At 41.8% G+C, this 17,758-nt stretch overlaps 1 protein-coding gene across 2 annotated transcripts in view; it reads left to right on the top strand.

The window, feature by feature from the left end:
* SND1 (staphylococcal nuclease and tudor domain containing 1) overlaps nucleotides 1-17,758 on the top strand; it is a 407,603-nt gene that overhangs the window by 212,572 nt on the left and 177,273 nt on the right. For both annotated transcript variants that reach the window (XM_070512822.1, XM_044754776.2), the window contains one exon: nucleotides 6,458-6,568. In XM_070512822.1, coding sequence (XP_070368923.1) covers nucleotides 6,458-6,568 — 111 coding nt within the window. The remainder of the gene's footprint in view (nucleotides 1-6,457; nucleotides 6,569-17,758) is intronic.

The following is a 17,758-nucleotide window of genomic DNA, read 5'->3' on the forward strand; positions in this document are numbered from 1 at the left end:
TTTTGTGCTCAGTTGATGAAATTTGACCATAGAGCATTGAAGTTTTGTAAAGAAATTGTATGGGGAATGTGTGTATGTGTGTCATGCGTGCATACGTGTGAGACACGTACCTCTACTATAGATGATGTAGCTGTTATGAATGAATTGAGGTGTTAACTATCTTTCAGGTCTTTAGCCTTGACTAAAATATAGTGTAGAGGCATTTCTTTATGGGCTTTCTTTATTCTGGGTATGTGCCCACGTGTATGTTTGCCTTAAGGAAAATATTCTGTTTTTGTAATCTCCACGAATACCTCAGTGACTGACAAAATGTAAATGGATTTTGTTTTGTTTTGGTGAGGAAGATTTGCCCTGAGCTAACATCAGGCCAGTCTTCTTCTGCTTTGTCTGTGGGTCACCGCCATGGCGTGACCGTCGATGAGTGAAGTAGGTCTGCACCCAGGATCTGAACCTGCAATCCCAGGCCACCAAAGTGGAGAGAGTGGAACTTTAACCACTCAGCCACAGGGCCAGCCCAAAATGTAGATGGTTTTTAAGTGGAAAATGTTAAGCTCGAACAGCTAGATAGAGATCTATGAGCTAGAGTCATTGAGAGTTATCTGTTATTCTTAGTGAGATGGAAAATGAAGAGGTGCATGTGTGTTTGTGTGTTTGTTAAGGTATTAGTCCCTATGCCCATTGTTTTGACATACTTATCCATTTGTTCTATTTTATCAAGTAATGTATTCCCTTTAAATTAGCTCTACTATTAGGACCAAATCATGGAAGTCACAGAATATGTGAGTGAGACTCTGTATGTATGTATAGAGAAGGTTGTCCATATAAATTTAAGTATTCAGTAATGGAAGCTGGGTTTCCCACTGTCAGAGAAGGGAGGTACAAATATGGAAATGAAGAAAACTAAAGTGAACCCTGTAGTGTTGGAATGCAATTGTAGATATCTTTGTGAACTCATGGTATGTTGATTCAGGTTCTCTAAAAAGCTGATGCCAAGCCAGAATTAGACTTGCAAGAGGTTAATAGGGGAAAACTCTTCTGAGGAAAAATGAGAAGGGAACTGGAGGAGGGTGGGAGTGCCATCAGACTGTAATGCAGGGCTAACGTCTGTGGAGAAGGGAGGCAAGGTTGAATTGGAAAAGTCTAAGCTGTGGGTGGCAGTTCTGAGAGAGTTTCCATAAAGCTGGTCAGAAGTCCTCAAGCCAAAGTTGCCCATCAGAGGAGTCCCACATCTCTCAGCAATAGGCCTGCCTTAGTATCTCTTTGGCACTCTGTCCCTGGCTAGGAGCAGCTGGTGGGAAGCATAGCCTTGGCTGAAATAGTGATGGATTTCAGAGCACAGCAGCTGGGACTGTCAGTCAATTATGTTTCCTGTTCATAGATCCCAGAGACACATTTTCGTGACTGGCACACATGGTTTTCAATAGTTATAGATTTAGAAATGTATACAAATAAAGATGTTAATGTGGGCTACTTAGATAAATGGCTAATTTCAGAGCTGCAGAAAATAGTACAAGATAAGCCTGGAACATGTTATACCAGAAAGCAAAAGAGTTATCAAAGAATGTTTGGGGACGTGTCCATAGGACTCAGAAGCCTGCTTGACGTGGCTCACACTGGCTAAATTGTGAACAATTTCAGCATCAGAATAAATTATGATAGTAGTGGATTATGACTCTTTATTTATTTATTTATTTATTTATTTATTAAGATTTTATTCTTCCTTTTTCTCTCCAAAGACCCCCAGTACATAGTTGTGTATTTGTAGTTGTGGGTCCTTCTAGTTGTGGCATGTAGGATGCCGCCTCAGCATGGCTTGACGAGCGGTGCCATGTCCATGCCCAGGATCCGAACTAGCAAAACCCTGGGCCGCCGAAGCGGAGCGCGTGAACTTAACCACTCGGCCACAGGGCCAGCCCCATGACTCTTTAAATAAAATGATATTTTGTGACATTTTACTGATACAAGTAAATAAATGAATAAGATGGGAGTTTAATGAGGGATGAAAATTAGAGTTCTGAGTGTCTTTTCAAAAAATACTAGTTAATTATAAAGAGTAAAAGAATAGCTTTACAGTGGAGAAGGCTGGTAGACATTACCCTAATCAAAGGATCAAAATGAACATCATTAGTAAATTATACATCATTTCAAAGGAGGCCAGGGGAACGATGCAGCATCTCTTCTGTGATATTCCTGCCAAAGATCACCTGCATCTGATCATGAAGAAGTATCAGACAAACCAAAATAACTGGCCTATACTCTTGAAAAGTGTCATGGTAGTCTAAGACTGAGGAACTATTCCAGACTAAGGAGACATGACAACTAAATGCAACACCTGATTCTGAACTGGATCTTTTCACCCCTAAGTGCCCTGTTGGAACAATTGGCAAAATTTGAGTAAGGTTTGTGGATTAGATGGTAGTAATGTGTCCATATTGATATCTTGGTCTATTCATTATTTTTTTTATTATATAGGAAAGTATCCTAGTTTGTAGGAAATGCACACTGAAGGTTTTGGGGGTGATGGTATAACAGGTCAGTTACTTACTCAAATGGATCAAAGAAGGATGGCATATTCTTTGTTTCAGTATGTGCAACTTTTCTGTGAGTTTGTTTCAAAATTACACATACACTGTTAAGTAATCTTGGTAATTGTGGACAGTTATCTGACCTATCATTGTATTGTTGGTTCCTTCCAATCTTGGGATGCTGGAGGGGTTAGGGATGGGAAAAGGCAGGCGAAAATGTGATCAGACAAATATAGCCTACCATAATTGAAATCTACTTTTTTTTTTTTTTTTGAGGAAGATTAGCTCCAAACTAACATCTGCTGCCAATCCTCCTCTTTTTGCTGAGGAAGACTAGCCCTGAGCTAATATCCGTGCCCATCCTCCTCTACTCTATATGTGAGACGCCTGCCACAGCATGGCTTGCCAGGCAGTGCCATGTCCGCACCGGGGATCCAAACCGGCGAACCCTGGGCTGCCAAAGCAGAACATGTGCACTTTACTGCTGCACCACCGGGCTGGCCCCAAAATCTACTCTTTGAGTCCTATTCTCGTGTATGGGCATAAAATACCTTTTCTCTGCATTGGCAGAATAGAGTACCTCATGGTTTCACAGATGTCTTATAATGAGAAAATATGAGCTTTTAGCAACCTGCTTGCTGTGGAAATGGGTGGGGAAAATGTCAACTGCATGGAGATCTTGTGAGAAAGCCTATATATGACACTTATGTTGCTTGTGTTTCTATCAGCAACACTGATCATGCCTAATGGAAAGTGTTCACTTTTAAAAGAACCTAGATTTCTTTTTTAGTCTGGAGAAGCGTTTCAATCCCAGCACTAATTCTCTTTGTGTTTCTAGCTGATAGAGAGATGACTTGCTGTTAGACTTCCAAGGCTGTTAGGTCTCTTTTTGTATGCTGATTGTGAATTACCCATTTGAGCCAGACCTGTGTAATTGGAGTAGTATTACTGATACACTCAAGAAAGCAGAACTTAGAAATTTGTCTAAAGCAGCATAATGTCATGGCACAGAATTTAATGTTCTCTTTTCTTACTGGGCAACTGATCAATACACCAGGGTTGGGTTCTGAGCCGTCTTTGGCCAGGGGGAATATCTCCTGACCTTTCATTAGCAGCCAAAAGAAATGAATGAGAGAGTCAAGTACATGGATCTAGGCTAATTCCATTTTCTCTCTCGCTTTCATTCTCTTTAAATTCAAGTCTTAGATAATGGGGAGAAAGAAAAAAGCTAGTAAGGCGTGTGGAAAGCTTTTGTCCCTAATTCTATGCTGGGCAAGCTTGGCTAATATATACTTAGGATAATAAATAACGTTCCAGTGCTATATTTCCAAAATGATTAGGTGTTTTTCTTACACTTCAAAGAGTATCTCAAATTTTTCAGGATGTCATAAAACTAAATTCAAAGAATGTGCTGTAATTTTACTACATGTAAAAATTTTTTTATCCTAAATGAGCTAAATAATTTCATTCAAAAAATACTTATTGTCTACTTTATGCAAAGTATTGTGCTAGACACTCGAGTCCAGAGCAAGGAAGATACAGCCCTCACCCTCTCAGACCTCCTACTTTGGAAGGGAAGATAGACAATGAATTAATTGTAATGTGGTGTGATGAGTTATCATGGGGAGCATTCACCAAGAAGACAGTGCAGGTAATGTTATTCTTACATGCCTGGCTTGTAGTAAATGCCCAATAGTGATGGTTGTTATTATTTCGTGTGCTTTTACTCTCCTTACTGCCAAGCACCAGGACCACAAGTCTTCCTCCAGGAGAAATCTGTAATTAGGGATAAGAAGCAAAGAGAACATAACATGGCTTATACTCTAAGCTTTAGAGAAGGGAGAGAAAGGTAGTGAGCAGGTTGCGGAGCTGGTACTCAAGTCTTTAACTGGTCTGTAGACATTTGCTGAGAGGATATGGAGGGCAAGAAGCATGTAGGATGGGGAAGGATTGTGCCCTTGGCCCTCTGCTGGCCTTGCAGGTACTCCCAATTCTGTGAGTTGATTTGAGCAGCATTAACAGGGGTGGATCATTAAACATTGGTGCTATTTTGCTTGAAATTCTCTGACTTTTCATATGGAAGCTTATTTGTGTGAATTTTTCCTTGCCTGCTCTGTCATTCCAACTTTCTCCTCCAAACCCCATGTATTGACTGTAAAATGTCAGTGTGCAGTAATTCAAAATGCAATAACAAATATGTCTTTGTTCTTCTGGCATTTCAAATCACTAAGACATCTCAACCTGTCACAAGTAGCGTTGTCCCCCCCCAGTCTTCTCTCTGGCTCCTTGGTGGGTGGAGCCTCCCTCCTGCTCTTTTGGGGCTTCTTGGTTGACACCTTTAGTTGAAGTCTCACCGTATATCAACATCCACAGCTGCTGATTTGGGCTGTTGGCATTCTCCATGCTGCCAAACCCAGCTCTGTGATAATCACAGCATTTGCCAGCACGCTTATGTGGTGACTCAGGAGACAAGGTGGCCAGCAAAGCAGCCTCTTTGTGGGAGTGGATTTTGAGAAGTGCTAATTCCGTGGCAGTTTGGAGATATTAATATCATGCTGGCAGTAGATAAACAGGCAGCAGAGGGGCACATAATGAGAATCAGCCACAGCATCTTTTTCTCCTTTCTCTACCCGCACATATTTTTTTCTTCTTCTTTTAAAAAAATAAATTTCTGGGTTTTGATGAAGAGAACCCTTAAGTGGCTTAAACATGCACATTAGACTTGTTAGTCCGGCTCCCAACATCTCCACATCTGAGGTTCTGAGAATGCTAGTGTGTTCAGAGTTAACTACATTTCCAAACACTGAACCATAGCATATGGCACAGTAGCCTGTTGCTTACCATACCTCCTCCCTAAAGGGCAGCTAACCAGATGGTTTGAGTGGAGCCTTTGGTGTAATTATGACAGACCAAAGAAAGACATAACCACCGCTCTCTCCCAATAATGTCATGCCTCTTATGTTCTAGTACTTGCTACAGGTAATTTTTGAAAATTTGTTTTCGCAGTTTGATTGCTTCGTATCTAAGGTCCCTTTCCAGATTGGGGAAGACCCATGCAAAAATAGGCTTCATTAATTGTCTGAGAGTCATTTCCAGTGTGCTCTTCTCTAGTTAGTAGATGCAGGCCACTTACACTGGCACCTCTTTCTTGTTCTGGTGAAGAAGAGAAGATTCAGTGCATTTGAGAATTGCTTTAAGCAGAATTCTAATCCGAATATTCTCTTGCCCTAACAGGACTATTTGGAGTGTTGCTCCAAAACTGGTCTTCTCAGATTTTGTACTTTTTACTTTATTTGTTTCCCCATCTAGTGCCATTTTTTATAGAGAACTTCCGTTCCACCCCAGTACCTCTCTCCCACCCTCCCGCACCTCTTTCATAGCCTAGCTTTCTACAAGCCCCCTTTGAGGGGGTGACCCACTGTTGGGAGTTCTGAGAAGAAGAGAAGCTCTTTGAGTGTTGTGTTAAACCAACATTACTAACATTGCCAAACTGGAACAAGACATTTTGTAGTTACAGCATAGGCTAGAAAGGAGATTTTGAGAAATTTAGGTCATGCTTTTGTGTGTTTTGTTTTTTTATCTATGTGCCTGGTACTTCAAAGCAGACTTTCTTGAGGGTAGTGGCTTGTTTGTGATATTCTGTAAATAGCCCTGCCTAATGTGGGCTTTGTACAGATATTTTTGCTAGTTTTTATGTGTGGATTGATATAGCATCTGACTGTACTAACAGGAAAAATGCTGAGCTAAGGGACTTCGTTATTCCACCTTTGATTTGGATTTCTAGCTTAGCAACTCATTGGTCTTAAAGTCCTTGGCTTCTTCCTCCCCCTGCCAGGATGCGTTAAGACCTCCAGGTGCTAACTGTTATTATTTCTGTTGACTGAGCCCCATATGCACCTCTAGTGCTCACTGACCTATCTTTTCTGTTGCAGAAACATTGCAGAGGCTCTTGTCAGCAAAGGTCTAGCCACGGTGATCAGATATCGGCAGGATGACGATCAGCGATCCTCTCACTACGATGAGCTGCTTGCTGCGGAGGCCAGGTGAGTTGAATAATTATTAAAATGGACACACAGGGACGCACAGCCCCTTTTTTCTTTCCCACTATCCTGCCTATCTCTGAGCAAATGTGATGGAAAACAATACGCTGAGAAAGCTTGTATCCTTTTCTTATTCCAGTTTTTCCCCCATCAAAAGAGAAGGCTCACTCTGAACATGCTACCTAACCTTGATTAAGTATACTTGGGCCTCAATTTTTTTAAACCTGCAAAATAGGCATTTGTTAAGACATGGTATTCCTATGTAGATGTAAAATGAATCATAGATGAGAAAGTACTATGTAAGATATTTTTGCGATCACCCTGCTGTCATTTCCTGGGACTAGCAGTGAAGCCCCACTTATGCAGCGGGACATTTGCCTCAGGTTCTTACCTGCAGAGGCCTGTGCTCCCCCGCCCCTCCCTTTTATCACCTCTAGACCTTTTGTCATGCACAAAGGAAATGAAAACATTTATTAGGAAATGAGTTTTGGTTTCACACTTCTGACAGCTGGCAGGAGAGCATTTGAGAAGCCCTGTGACATTTTACTTTTGTCCTTCATCCCTGTGGCTGGTTGCCCCAAGGACATGCATACTGCTCAGCAGTATTTCTTACCAGTGACATTCTTCAAGGCTCTTACTCACAGAGACTTCTGTCACTGGGTGGTGCTGATAGTTGAGTGATTCCCAGACTTCCCAGGAAACAGAGCAAGAACTGAGCTGCTATTGCTCAGCTGACCCGGACAGCTCAACCGACTGCTTGGACTCACCAGAATATATCCCTTACTTCAAAGTGGTTGCAAGTGCTTGCCTCACTCAGCCATTTTTCTGTGACCTGGGATCTTTTAAGTTCTAGAAGTTTGGTAATTACCCGGTTATCCTCTGCATTAGAGGAGGAATAGTTTGGGCACATATTATCTATACTTCAGACTCTGTTGTCGCGATCACTTCTCTTCCTCTTTGGCCCAGAATATTCCCCTGATGTGTGACCTTTAGCTCTAACGCCATGTCACATCCTGATGGATAGAGCGTCTATAGACTGTCACACAGAATGTCAGCTAAGAAATCAGTCTGTCAGGCTGCTGTGAGTTTTTGGATTCTTTCTTGTGGGCTTTTCCCATTAGGCCCTGTATAGGATCCGATTCTTGAGCACAGAGAGTTCAGTGAAAACACCAGCATCTTTGGTTATTTAAGGCTCGTTATTGACCAGTATAAGATAAGATGATATAGAGTCCATAATCGGTGTTTCTCTTAATCCTTCCTCGCTTCCTCATTCTTCTCTCCCTGCCTTTATTATCACTAAGCCAGCTGGGCTGAAAGAGATGTGGCTTCACATCTCTAAATGCTATCTGATGATCTAGCTACTGTAGGAAATGGACAACGATTAGACTTACTTTAGTGGGATTTGGGGGGTGGCTCCCTGTTGGGTGTGCTCAGCCTTATCTGGTGGTGACTTGAAGAATAGGTTAAGCATTTCCAGAGTAGCAGGAGCACTTAGCAATACAGTGGGATCTAGACCCGGATTTTCCGCCCTGGGTTCACTCTGCCACTCCTGAATATTTCATTCTGACAGGCAGGTAAGCATGAAAGTAATTTGCGTAGCTGCTTTGGACAGCCAGGCCACAACAAACTCACTTATTACGCTATTGGAAGTAGCTGTGTTGTACTGTAACATTTAGTGAATATGCATAGATAGTGAAATTTTTTAAATTTCAGGTTTTGAGGAAAAAACAGCGTCTTTAGTCTAGTGATCATTTTGAGCTGAAGTAATGTAACAAGATGCTTGCCTGCTAAAGCAGTGAGCGGCCTAGAGATAATTGTGTTGAGCCATTGCTTTCAGGCTGATGGTGGAAAAACTGGCTTCGGGGTCAGTGCACTGTTGCAGGTTGAGTAAATGGAGAGAAATTAACTACTTCCTCAAGCCTCTGAGGCTCTGCCGTAAGACAGTAGAGGCCTCATAAAGGATTAGGAGAAATGGCCAGCATGAACTGTGAGTGAGTGAGTCTTCCTTTGGAGCAGTATTGTCACTGAGCCCCAGGGTGGTGGCCCCAGGGCCATCTTCTAGATGGTGATACTCAGCGAGGTGAATTAAGGTCCGAGAAGTACTGGGACCACCTGTCAGATAGGAATGGTGGTTTTGTAGCCATTAAAAAAATATTTTCAGTGCAGGATGTACTTTTTTTTTTTTTAATGATAAAGTTGACGTCACTTCAAGACCACCTATTTTCTGACACACTGCTTTATTTTAGTTTCCCTTCGGTTTGAAGCACTCCATTCCCCCATACACTCCTCATGTTCCCTTAGCATTCTTACTTGATTCTGTCACATTCCAGCCTGTCAAAGCTCTTTGTACATGCTGCTTCTGCCCCTTGTCCTGCCTGTCTGTTGAATACTATCTGAATTTAGGGCTGTTTTTCCCTAGATAGATTTGCTGCGTTTTTTCCAGTTGAACTCTGCCTTGTAATTTTATGCCCCTGTCGATGCAGTTCCTCCACCTCCCAGCTTAGTGTCCTCTGCAGATCTCATTAGCGAGTTGTTTCACTCCTTTCCTGGGCCCTGAATAGAACCCTAAACAAGAATGGCCTTGGTGTTGACCCCAAGGCTCTCACTGCATGGACTGTCACTTAACTGTCTTTTGTTTATCATCCTTCAGCCCCTTTTTAATCTTCAGTGATTGTGTACTGAACCAAGCCAATTTGAATTCGTTTCCCAAGTAGAATTTCTTGAGGTACTGTATCGAATGCTTTAGCAAAGGCCACATTAATAACATCTGCTGCATTCATAGCACTCAGTCATCCTGGAACTCTGGGTAAATAATAAGTGGATGAAGGGAACATAGCAGGGCCAGCATTTCCTGTAGTCCTTCCCCACAAAGGTGTTGATTCCAACAGATTTCCTTGTGCCTGACCCCTGGGTACCTGTTTTTCTCTCGGGTTATCACTAGTGATATCGGCAGTGGGGCACAGTGCTCTTCCGTTGACTTTGCTTTCCAGAGCACTGCTTGGCCATTAATCCTTTTAGAGAAACATTGTAAGCTTTGGGGAAAGGGCAGCCTGTTAACTCAACTGACTTCTCGGGTCAACGCAGCCGCCTGCCTAGGAGTTGATGAGCTTTCTCAGGGCTCTGCGGCCGTTGCTTCCTCTGCAAGGGGCATGATCTGCCAACCTTTCTCAGATCATCTGCTGGGAGCTCAGGGAGTGAGGCGTTATGCACGCGTTGGGAGACCAGGTGAGACAGAAGAGGAGGAAGAATACCAATTTGCTGTGTGCCTACTGCTTTCAAGCCTATCCACCTGCCTGCCAGAGGCAAGCTCATACCACCTCAGCAGCCCTGTTCAGTGTGCTGACCCTTCAACGCTCCTTCGTTCGGATGCCTGCCTGCTTTGGGGAAACCCTTGTTATACCTCAGCTACGTGGCACATCTCCAGGAAGGCACATCTTTTTTGTTTAAAGGATAAACAAACCCCTAATTCCCAGCAGGTGGCCTTCCTTTCCCACTCAGTTGTCTATCATCGGCTGCCTCCTCCCTCCTTACCTTGTGTCCTGGAAAGATAAGCTTTGGGCATTTTTGCAAGTACTCTCAGGCCTTGCTTCTCTCATGGGCTCCATTGAAAAGCCATTGATTTTGTCCCAGGGTGCTGAGAGCTCCAGGGTATGCACTCCATCTTTTTAGTAAAAAGAACTTAGGTGCAACTGACCCACACTTCTTGGTGACACTCCTGAACTGGGTCCTCCCTTTTAGGGGCATCATATGGGCTCCTTTGGGAGTTTGACACATCGTTTCTTTTCTGTACCACCATAATTTTTCATCCCCATGTTGACTTTCCAACATTTTCGATTCTCGTTTTCAGTATCTCAGTCAGCTGGCCAGCTGCGTTACTTGTCTTGATGAGTGTTCTAAACTTACGGTGGGGCTTTTGACTCCTTCACAGAATCTCTTGTCTACCCTCCGGGGGTATGTCCAAGATACTGAGTCATTATTGGGACCCTCCTTATTTTCTAAGGTGGTGTAAAATCTCTCATCTGCTTTATGCTATGTAGTGGGTATAGCACATCCAGTTTGATTTTAAACAGGCAGAATGTGAATTTCCTAAGCATTCTAGAGGTTTTCCCAGTGGGCTTTTGTTATGGGCACTGAAGACGAGCTGGCAGTGCTTGGAGTCAGATCAAAGCCTGGGTCTGTGCCTTGTTTTCCTTGGACATTCAGACCTGGAGGATATCATGTGTGTGCATTCCCCTAAAGCTACCAATAACGTTTCTTTTTTCAATGTAATATTTTAAGGTTTTGTAGAAACTGGTAGAATCTGTGGTTCATTGCAGACAAACACAGAATTTATGTTCAGAAGTTGGGGCTTTATTCCTTTAAGGTACCTTTAGTTCTAAGATTTTGTGATTTCAAGATAGGATGTATATATTCAGAAAAGAAATTGATGCCTCAGCTTGACTGGGAAAGCAATTGTATTGAACCATCTAGTGTCTGAGCACATTTAAATACATTTAGATTCATTCTGGACATACATAATGAGGTTAGGGTTATCTCGGGAGAAGAAAAAAGGGCAGGATCTCTTATCTTTTCATGTGCATTCTCTTTCTTGCCAGGCACACTGCAGATTAAGAAGACTCTGGTGTTGAGTTTGCGAGGCAAGCATGAGCCTGCCCCCATCTTAGCTCTGGCTTGGCTCCCGTCTTCACAGTTCCTGCAGAGACACATTTTTCTGATTGAGCAAACCTTGCAACATCCCCTTTCTTTAAAAACAAAAACCACCAACTAGTGTTCCTGCCTTGCTGACTTCTGCATCTCCAGTCTCCAGACCTTGTAAACAGCAGTCCTTGATTAAAATCCTATCAAATTTCTCTTGCTTTTACCCATTGGAGTTGACAGCGCCCTCCCTACTGTAGACTTCTCTCCACATGAACTTCTAGGAAATCTGTGCTGGCATTTCCATCACAGACTTTGATCAGAAGGCTATAAGCTTGTTGGTAACTCTTTTTATAGGGTCCTTCCTATCTGTATCTTCAATTAACTGGCATTTACAATACTGGTTATGAATGAAATGTGAAGACTTAACCAGTACTTTCTGTTGCTAAGTTAAAACCTTTCACTTTAGGACTCTTAAATGGAAGAGGTCAGCACTGCTGGCTTGACACAGTTCTGATTTGTTAAATGCCTTGATAAAAAGCAGGTTTCATCTCCATACCAATCCAGTGAGAAAATTGGTGTCGAATTTGTGTGTTTTGAAATTTTAAAACTAATATATCCTATAACAGTGTATAGATTACCTAAGTTAACCAGTTCTCCAAGAAAACAAATCATTCGTCTCTTAGGAACAGTTCAAGGCTGGTTTATCTTGAATATGATGGCTTTGCATTCATCTCTTTATTCTCATTTTCTTGAGTGTATCCTGGGTCCCAGGCATTGGGGATAATAGTGGTGAAGAAAAAAGATAATAGACTCAAGCTTTACAAAGCATGCAATCACAAAGGGACAGACATTAAATAACTTTAATAGTACCTCTGGATATTGCTATTTTTCCTGTTTCTTCTCTTTTCTTACCTGTTTTCTTAGCCCCTCCTGTTTTTTCCCTCTGTGGTAACACTGCCTGCCTTATATCTTTTTTATTCCACCTCTCATTTCTATTAAATTTTCTCTTGAGAGCTTCTCCCTGAAATTCATCTCTTCCATCTAGCCTCTGTTCTTATCTTCTCAGTAGTTTAATGGTACAGCTTTAAATAAACCAAGATTTTTCACTTTCAATCTAATGACCTCAAGAAGTGAAAATTCTCTTTAAATAAAACTAGATCCTACTGAATACTGTTAAAAACAGATCTTTAATTTGAAGTTTTTCTCTTCACTGTGTAATCATAGATTCCTGTAACACCAGGGTGTACTGTTGGATTTTTAGCCCAAGCATCATAGAAAGCTGGAGTTAGGTGAATTATCATCTGCCCTCTTCACCCAGCTGCCTTACATCATGCCAGTACAGGTTGGAAGCCAGCACAGAGAAAGGAGGCCGTTCTTTCTCTTCAATATCCTAATTGCTTGCTTTCTTTAACCCTGGAGTTACACATCCCACTACATTTTGGGCTTGCAGTTGGGTGTCACAGTCAGGAGGTTGTTAATAGGATTCAGCACGTGTCGGTGGGGCTGGGGGTTGGGGGGTGGTTCACTGTTGGGGAGTAGGCTAGATCAGCTATTGCAAGTGGGTATGATAACAGGAAAGTATTAAAAGAGCTGGTGTGGGGAAGTGATTTGACGATACAGCTGAATGTGGGGAAATTTAGCTTCTCCCTTTCTTTGGAAAAGATGATGCACTCAAACATCCAAATAGCAGTAATCAATCTGCATTTAAGGCAGCACAAATGGCCACTTCTGGAGAGCTGTATAATGTCTCCATTTCCAAATAGTTTTCTCCTTCAGGATATTAAGAGGATCTGTTCACTCTCTTCATCCTATCCCTCTCTTCCCTTCCCACCCCCGGTTCCTCCTGATAGAACTTAAGCTGTGAGACTTATCTTGATGACGAGTGTGAGGGCTTTGGGGTGAACTTAGAATCCATTAGATTTATCTGCCACGTTGCATACAAAGCTATGGGTAGTTCTGCAGGTCATGGTCTAATAATGAACTTGTAGTAAGAAATCCTCCCTGCCTGATCTTTTGTGTAATCTTTAGTCTGCACTGGTTGTATTCCTTCAGCAGAGGTCATTCTATACTAACCTTCCTAGATGATTTGGTTTTTCAGTCTCCCATTCCCCACAGATTAGCTGCAATCATTTATCTGCCCAGAGCAGCTTGTCCATTCTCTTCCATCTCACTGTTCCCTTGAGTAAGAGGTTTTTGCTCCTTTCACACAACCCCTAAATACTTGAGGTTTCAAAATACATTTGAAGATTATCATACTGGGAATGTAATTTTAATCCATAATAAGTTGTGACAGTAAAGTGGTAACACTTGACCCTTGACTCTTTTGAACGTGTTACAACTTGACTCCCTAAACCAGTGGTTCTCAAAGTATGGTCCTCAGACCAGCCTCATCATTGTCTCTTGGGAACGTGTTCAAAATGTGAATTCTCAGGTACCCCTAAATCTACCCCCACCCCAGACTTACTGAATCAGAGACTCTGGAGTTGAGTCCCAGCAATCTCTTTTAGCATATCCTTCAGGTGATTCTGATGCACACTAAAATTTGAAATCACTGCCCTGAACAATTGCTGACCACTGTGAAACAAATCAAAATGTGTGTCCTTTTCTGGCAGATTAATCATCTTTGTTATAATTGGAATTACAGTCATGATTATAAGTAATGGAGAACAAGCCATGGAATGGACTAGCTTTAGACTTCTGTCCTACTAGTGCCTTCCCTGTGGTCACAGCCACACTTGTTCCCAGCAAGCCAGCTGAACAGCTCTTTATTCCCTTTGACTCTCGTCTCCATCCCCTTCCTCATGCTCTCTGCATTCATGCCTCCTTAATTTGATTTCTTTTGAGTAGCCTCCCCCAGCTCTTGGCTAATTTAATGTGAAATCATGAGTGTTGCTGTGCTTGCTTGGTTTTGCTCATCTGCAGTGTCAGGTGGCCGAGTGGGTTGGAGAGTTGAGTCTCCATCATGGATATCCCTCTGCTACTTTTCCACTAATCCTCGGACTTCTCTCAGGGCTGTAGTTTGAATAATTAATCATTGATACACCAATGTGCAGAATGTTATAGCTACCATTAAAGAAGAAATCAGCTTTATAAGTTTTCTTTCATTTGCAGGATTCTTTGCATCTAAATTTCTTGGAAACTCTCTTGTGCGTTTCTGTTTTATCTGAAGCTGCCCCTGAGGCCCCCTCCAGCTTTTGGCCCAGAAGTTGAAAAGGATTACTTCCCATTCTTCTTGCTTCTGCATCAAGTTCAGAGAGCCAGATCTCTAGCAGATGGCAGTAAATCTTTTCAGGCAAGGTCTCAGTCAGTGTAGCTCACATTGGAAAAACCATTTCCAAACAGTAAGTCTGTTGCTTTTCACTCAGAAGACACATTAAGATTTTCTCTGATTTGCTCATGTTACAGTAACAAATATTTTATCAGGTAGATTGGGGATAAAAACCAAAACACACTGTCTATTGGGGATTTAGATGAGCATGTAAATAGTTGCAAATATAATTGTTGGAGTAGAAATGTAAATGGGTATCTCGGCCGCATGGGGAAGGAACACCTAAATCAAACGGGTTTCCACAAGTAGAGTCCTTGAGGCAAGACATAGTCTGTCTGGTTTGCCTTGGGAAAGGAAGATGGAAAACAGAATACTGCTTTGTTGCAGAGCCACTTCTGTGAATTTATCCTAAGGAATAATTTGCAAGGCACCCAACAGTTTTTTAAAAAGTTATTCCTTGTGGCATTGTTGGTAATACTAAGAAGTATTCTATTTGCATAAATATCTAGCAATAGAGGATTGGTTAAATTATGGAATATAATTTAACATCCATATGATGGATTTACTGTGCAGCTATTAAAAATGATGTTAAAATTAATAACATAAAGGAAGTGTTCATTTAGTTATTGCTTCTGGGTGAGGCAAAGAGGCCAAACTTTTTCCAGTTTTCTTAAAGTATAAGTGGGAAGATATGTGTATATGCGTACTCAGAAGTTATGTTAATGATGCTTTTATCTTGGAATAGAATTAGTGATTGTTTCCCTAGATTTTTTCCTGATAGCCCAGTATTGGCTTTGTGATGAGGACGTGGAAAGTTATAAAACCAATGCAATTGAGGCAGTTTTGAACTATCATTGCATCTAATTTCACCTTTCTGAGACCTTGTCCTTTCAAGAAGACTTTAGACTGATAGTGACCATTTCTACCTATTTCTCCTTCGGTCCTCATCTGGGACAGTGGAATTTGCTTGTGTTTCCCATTAATCTAGCATTGTGATGCCTCTTCTCCACTTGTTCTCTGCCACGCAACTCACTATTTTCCCCCTCTTACCTAAGCACTGTAGATCTGTTATGACACCCTAGCACAATAGCATGTGTCTGCATTTCTTCTCATATTAGTTTTAGATGAGATGATAGCCTAGAGGTCTTTGTTATTTGCCTCACTGCCTCGTAATATCTACTGGCTCATTAGTCCACCCACCTCCCCTTGACTGTAGGACTCAATTTCCTCATTTCCAGTCTGTGTGCTCTCCATCTTATCGGTAATTCTGACTTCATTGAAAATGCAGCTGCGTGATCTTAGCACCCCCACCTACCATTCTGCACCTGTGCCTGCTCTGTATCTTATTTTGAGTGTCAGGACTCCGTTGCTTCCTCCCCTGCCAAGGAACCAGTAGAAAGCCCAAAGGAATTGTTTACTACTGCTGTGTTTCGTTGCTGTCTGTATTTGGTTGATGCTGAAACACCGCGTTCATCAGTGCAACCTGAAACAGAGTCTGAGAGGTGCTTTAGAAGTGTAGCAAGTTATTCACTCTTCATTTTGCTTTTTAATCTTTTCTGTTAGAATTATTTTCCTTTCTCCTTAGTCGATTATCCTGCATTGTCTAGTAGGTCTTTTTTAAAAACCTGCTACTTGGCTCTATTTCATTTATGGTGGTCAGAGCTTTGCTGCCACTCACTGCCACTCAGGTCCTGCCCATCTCCTCTGGCTCTCGGAGACTTGAGGAGGGGAATGTGAGGCTTTTCTTCGTGATGCAGTTGTGCTTCTACCCAGAGGTCAGGCTTTAAGCTCTTCTGCCTTGTACCATTCCAAATGCTGAAACCAACATGCCTGAGCCCTGGAGCTTGTACCATGAAACTGTGCCTCCAGGAGAGCCAGCAAGCCTCAGTCTTTTGCCCTCCAGTCACTTTGGCATTATCCGTGTCTCGGATTTGAAATGTTTTCAGCGATCTGCATTAGTCACCAAGCATTTGTTCAGCTTTACTAGGCACACCATAATTGAACTAGGTGACCCTGAGTTTTTATAACTGTGTGACCATAGTTCTGTGTTGAATACCATAACAAATATTAAGGACAGAATCCTAATCCTCAAAAGGCCTGCAGTCTAGCTATAGAAATAAAGATTAACACATGATACAATTTGAAAATAATATATTGTAGTTTATAATTCATACTGAACTGAATGATACACATGTGCATGCACACACATTTATCTATAAGTATATATATAATTCTACCATTTCAAAGTAGCACATGGATAACTCCCAGCATCCAAAGTGCCCCTCATCTAGGACCCTAGATCAAGAAATCTTGACGTGACAACTATTTTAGGATTGTGGTGAGGTTAAGGCTACAGGTAACCTATCATTCTTTTCATTCTTTAGTGTGGACCTGGAAGGACATATATAGTGAATAACTTGCATGTGTGGGGCATGGAAAAAATGGACCTAATTGGATTAGAAGGAGTAAGGTGGAAATCTTGTGCAGATATAAACTGGGATCACATGGTAGAGGCCCATGAAAGCCAAGCATTATAATTTCCACTTGATCTCACATGCTGGTGGTCTTTGCTATGCGTATATGTAAGGGAACAAAATGATGAAATGGATTTTTATGGAAAAGTCATGCAGCAGTGGTGTGCAGTATCAAAAGGATTGAGTGAATTTAGTTAAAATCTTCCTGATGTTATTTTGGAATAAATTGGCCAAGGCCTGGCCCAAGAGGGTTACAAAAGAGCCGGGTGAGTACAGTTAGGAAGGAAGGAAGTTTTAGATGTAGGTGCTAAAGCAGAAGCAGAGTTAAGGGCCATTTGGGTTCCTAGTTACCAAGAAAAGATGGTTACCAAGAAAACGTTGTTAAGGGAAATTATGGACAAAATTACGGATGCAGGGGCTGCATAGCCTCCCTTGCCTCATCTTTTCCCTTCTTCCTCTGCATTGCATGTCATTTCTGCTTTCCAAGCCTTTATTTTCTTTAGATCCCTTTTATGAATGAAGGTACTTCCTTTTGTGAAACTCTGGAAGTTCCTATTCCCCAGAAGAATTCTCATATATAATTCTCCTACCATTTCAGAATAGTTCATAGACACTCCCTGGCTCCTATGTGAAGCTGACTTATGTCCCCAGGTTAAGAATTACTGAGATGACAACTACTGTATGATTGGGGTAAGGTTAGGTCTACCCATAAATCCTTTGACTTTCTTTGTAAACACAAAAATATTTGTTCAAAATAACTATCTACCATCATTGAATTGGAATTAAGATCATGGCCTGTTTGTTGGCACAAGA

This window comes from Equus asinus, chromosome 1, assembly GCF_041296235.1.
Source record: "Equus asinus isolate D_3611 breed Donkey chromosome 1, EquAss-T2T_v2, whole genome shotgun sequence".
Lineage (NCBI taxonomy): Eukaryota > Metazoa > Chordata > Mammalia > Perissodactyla > Equidae > Equus > Equus asinus.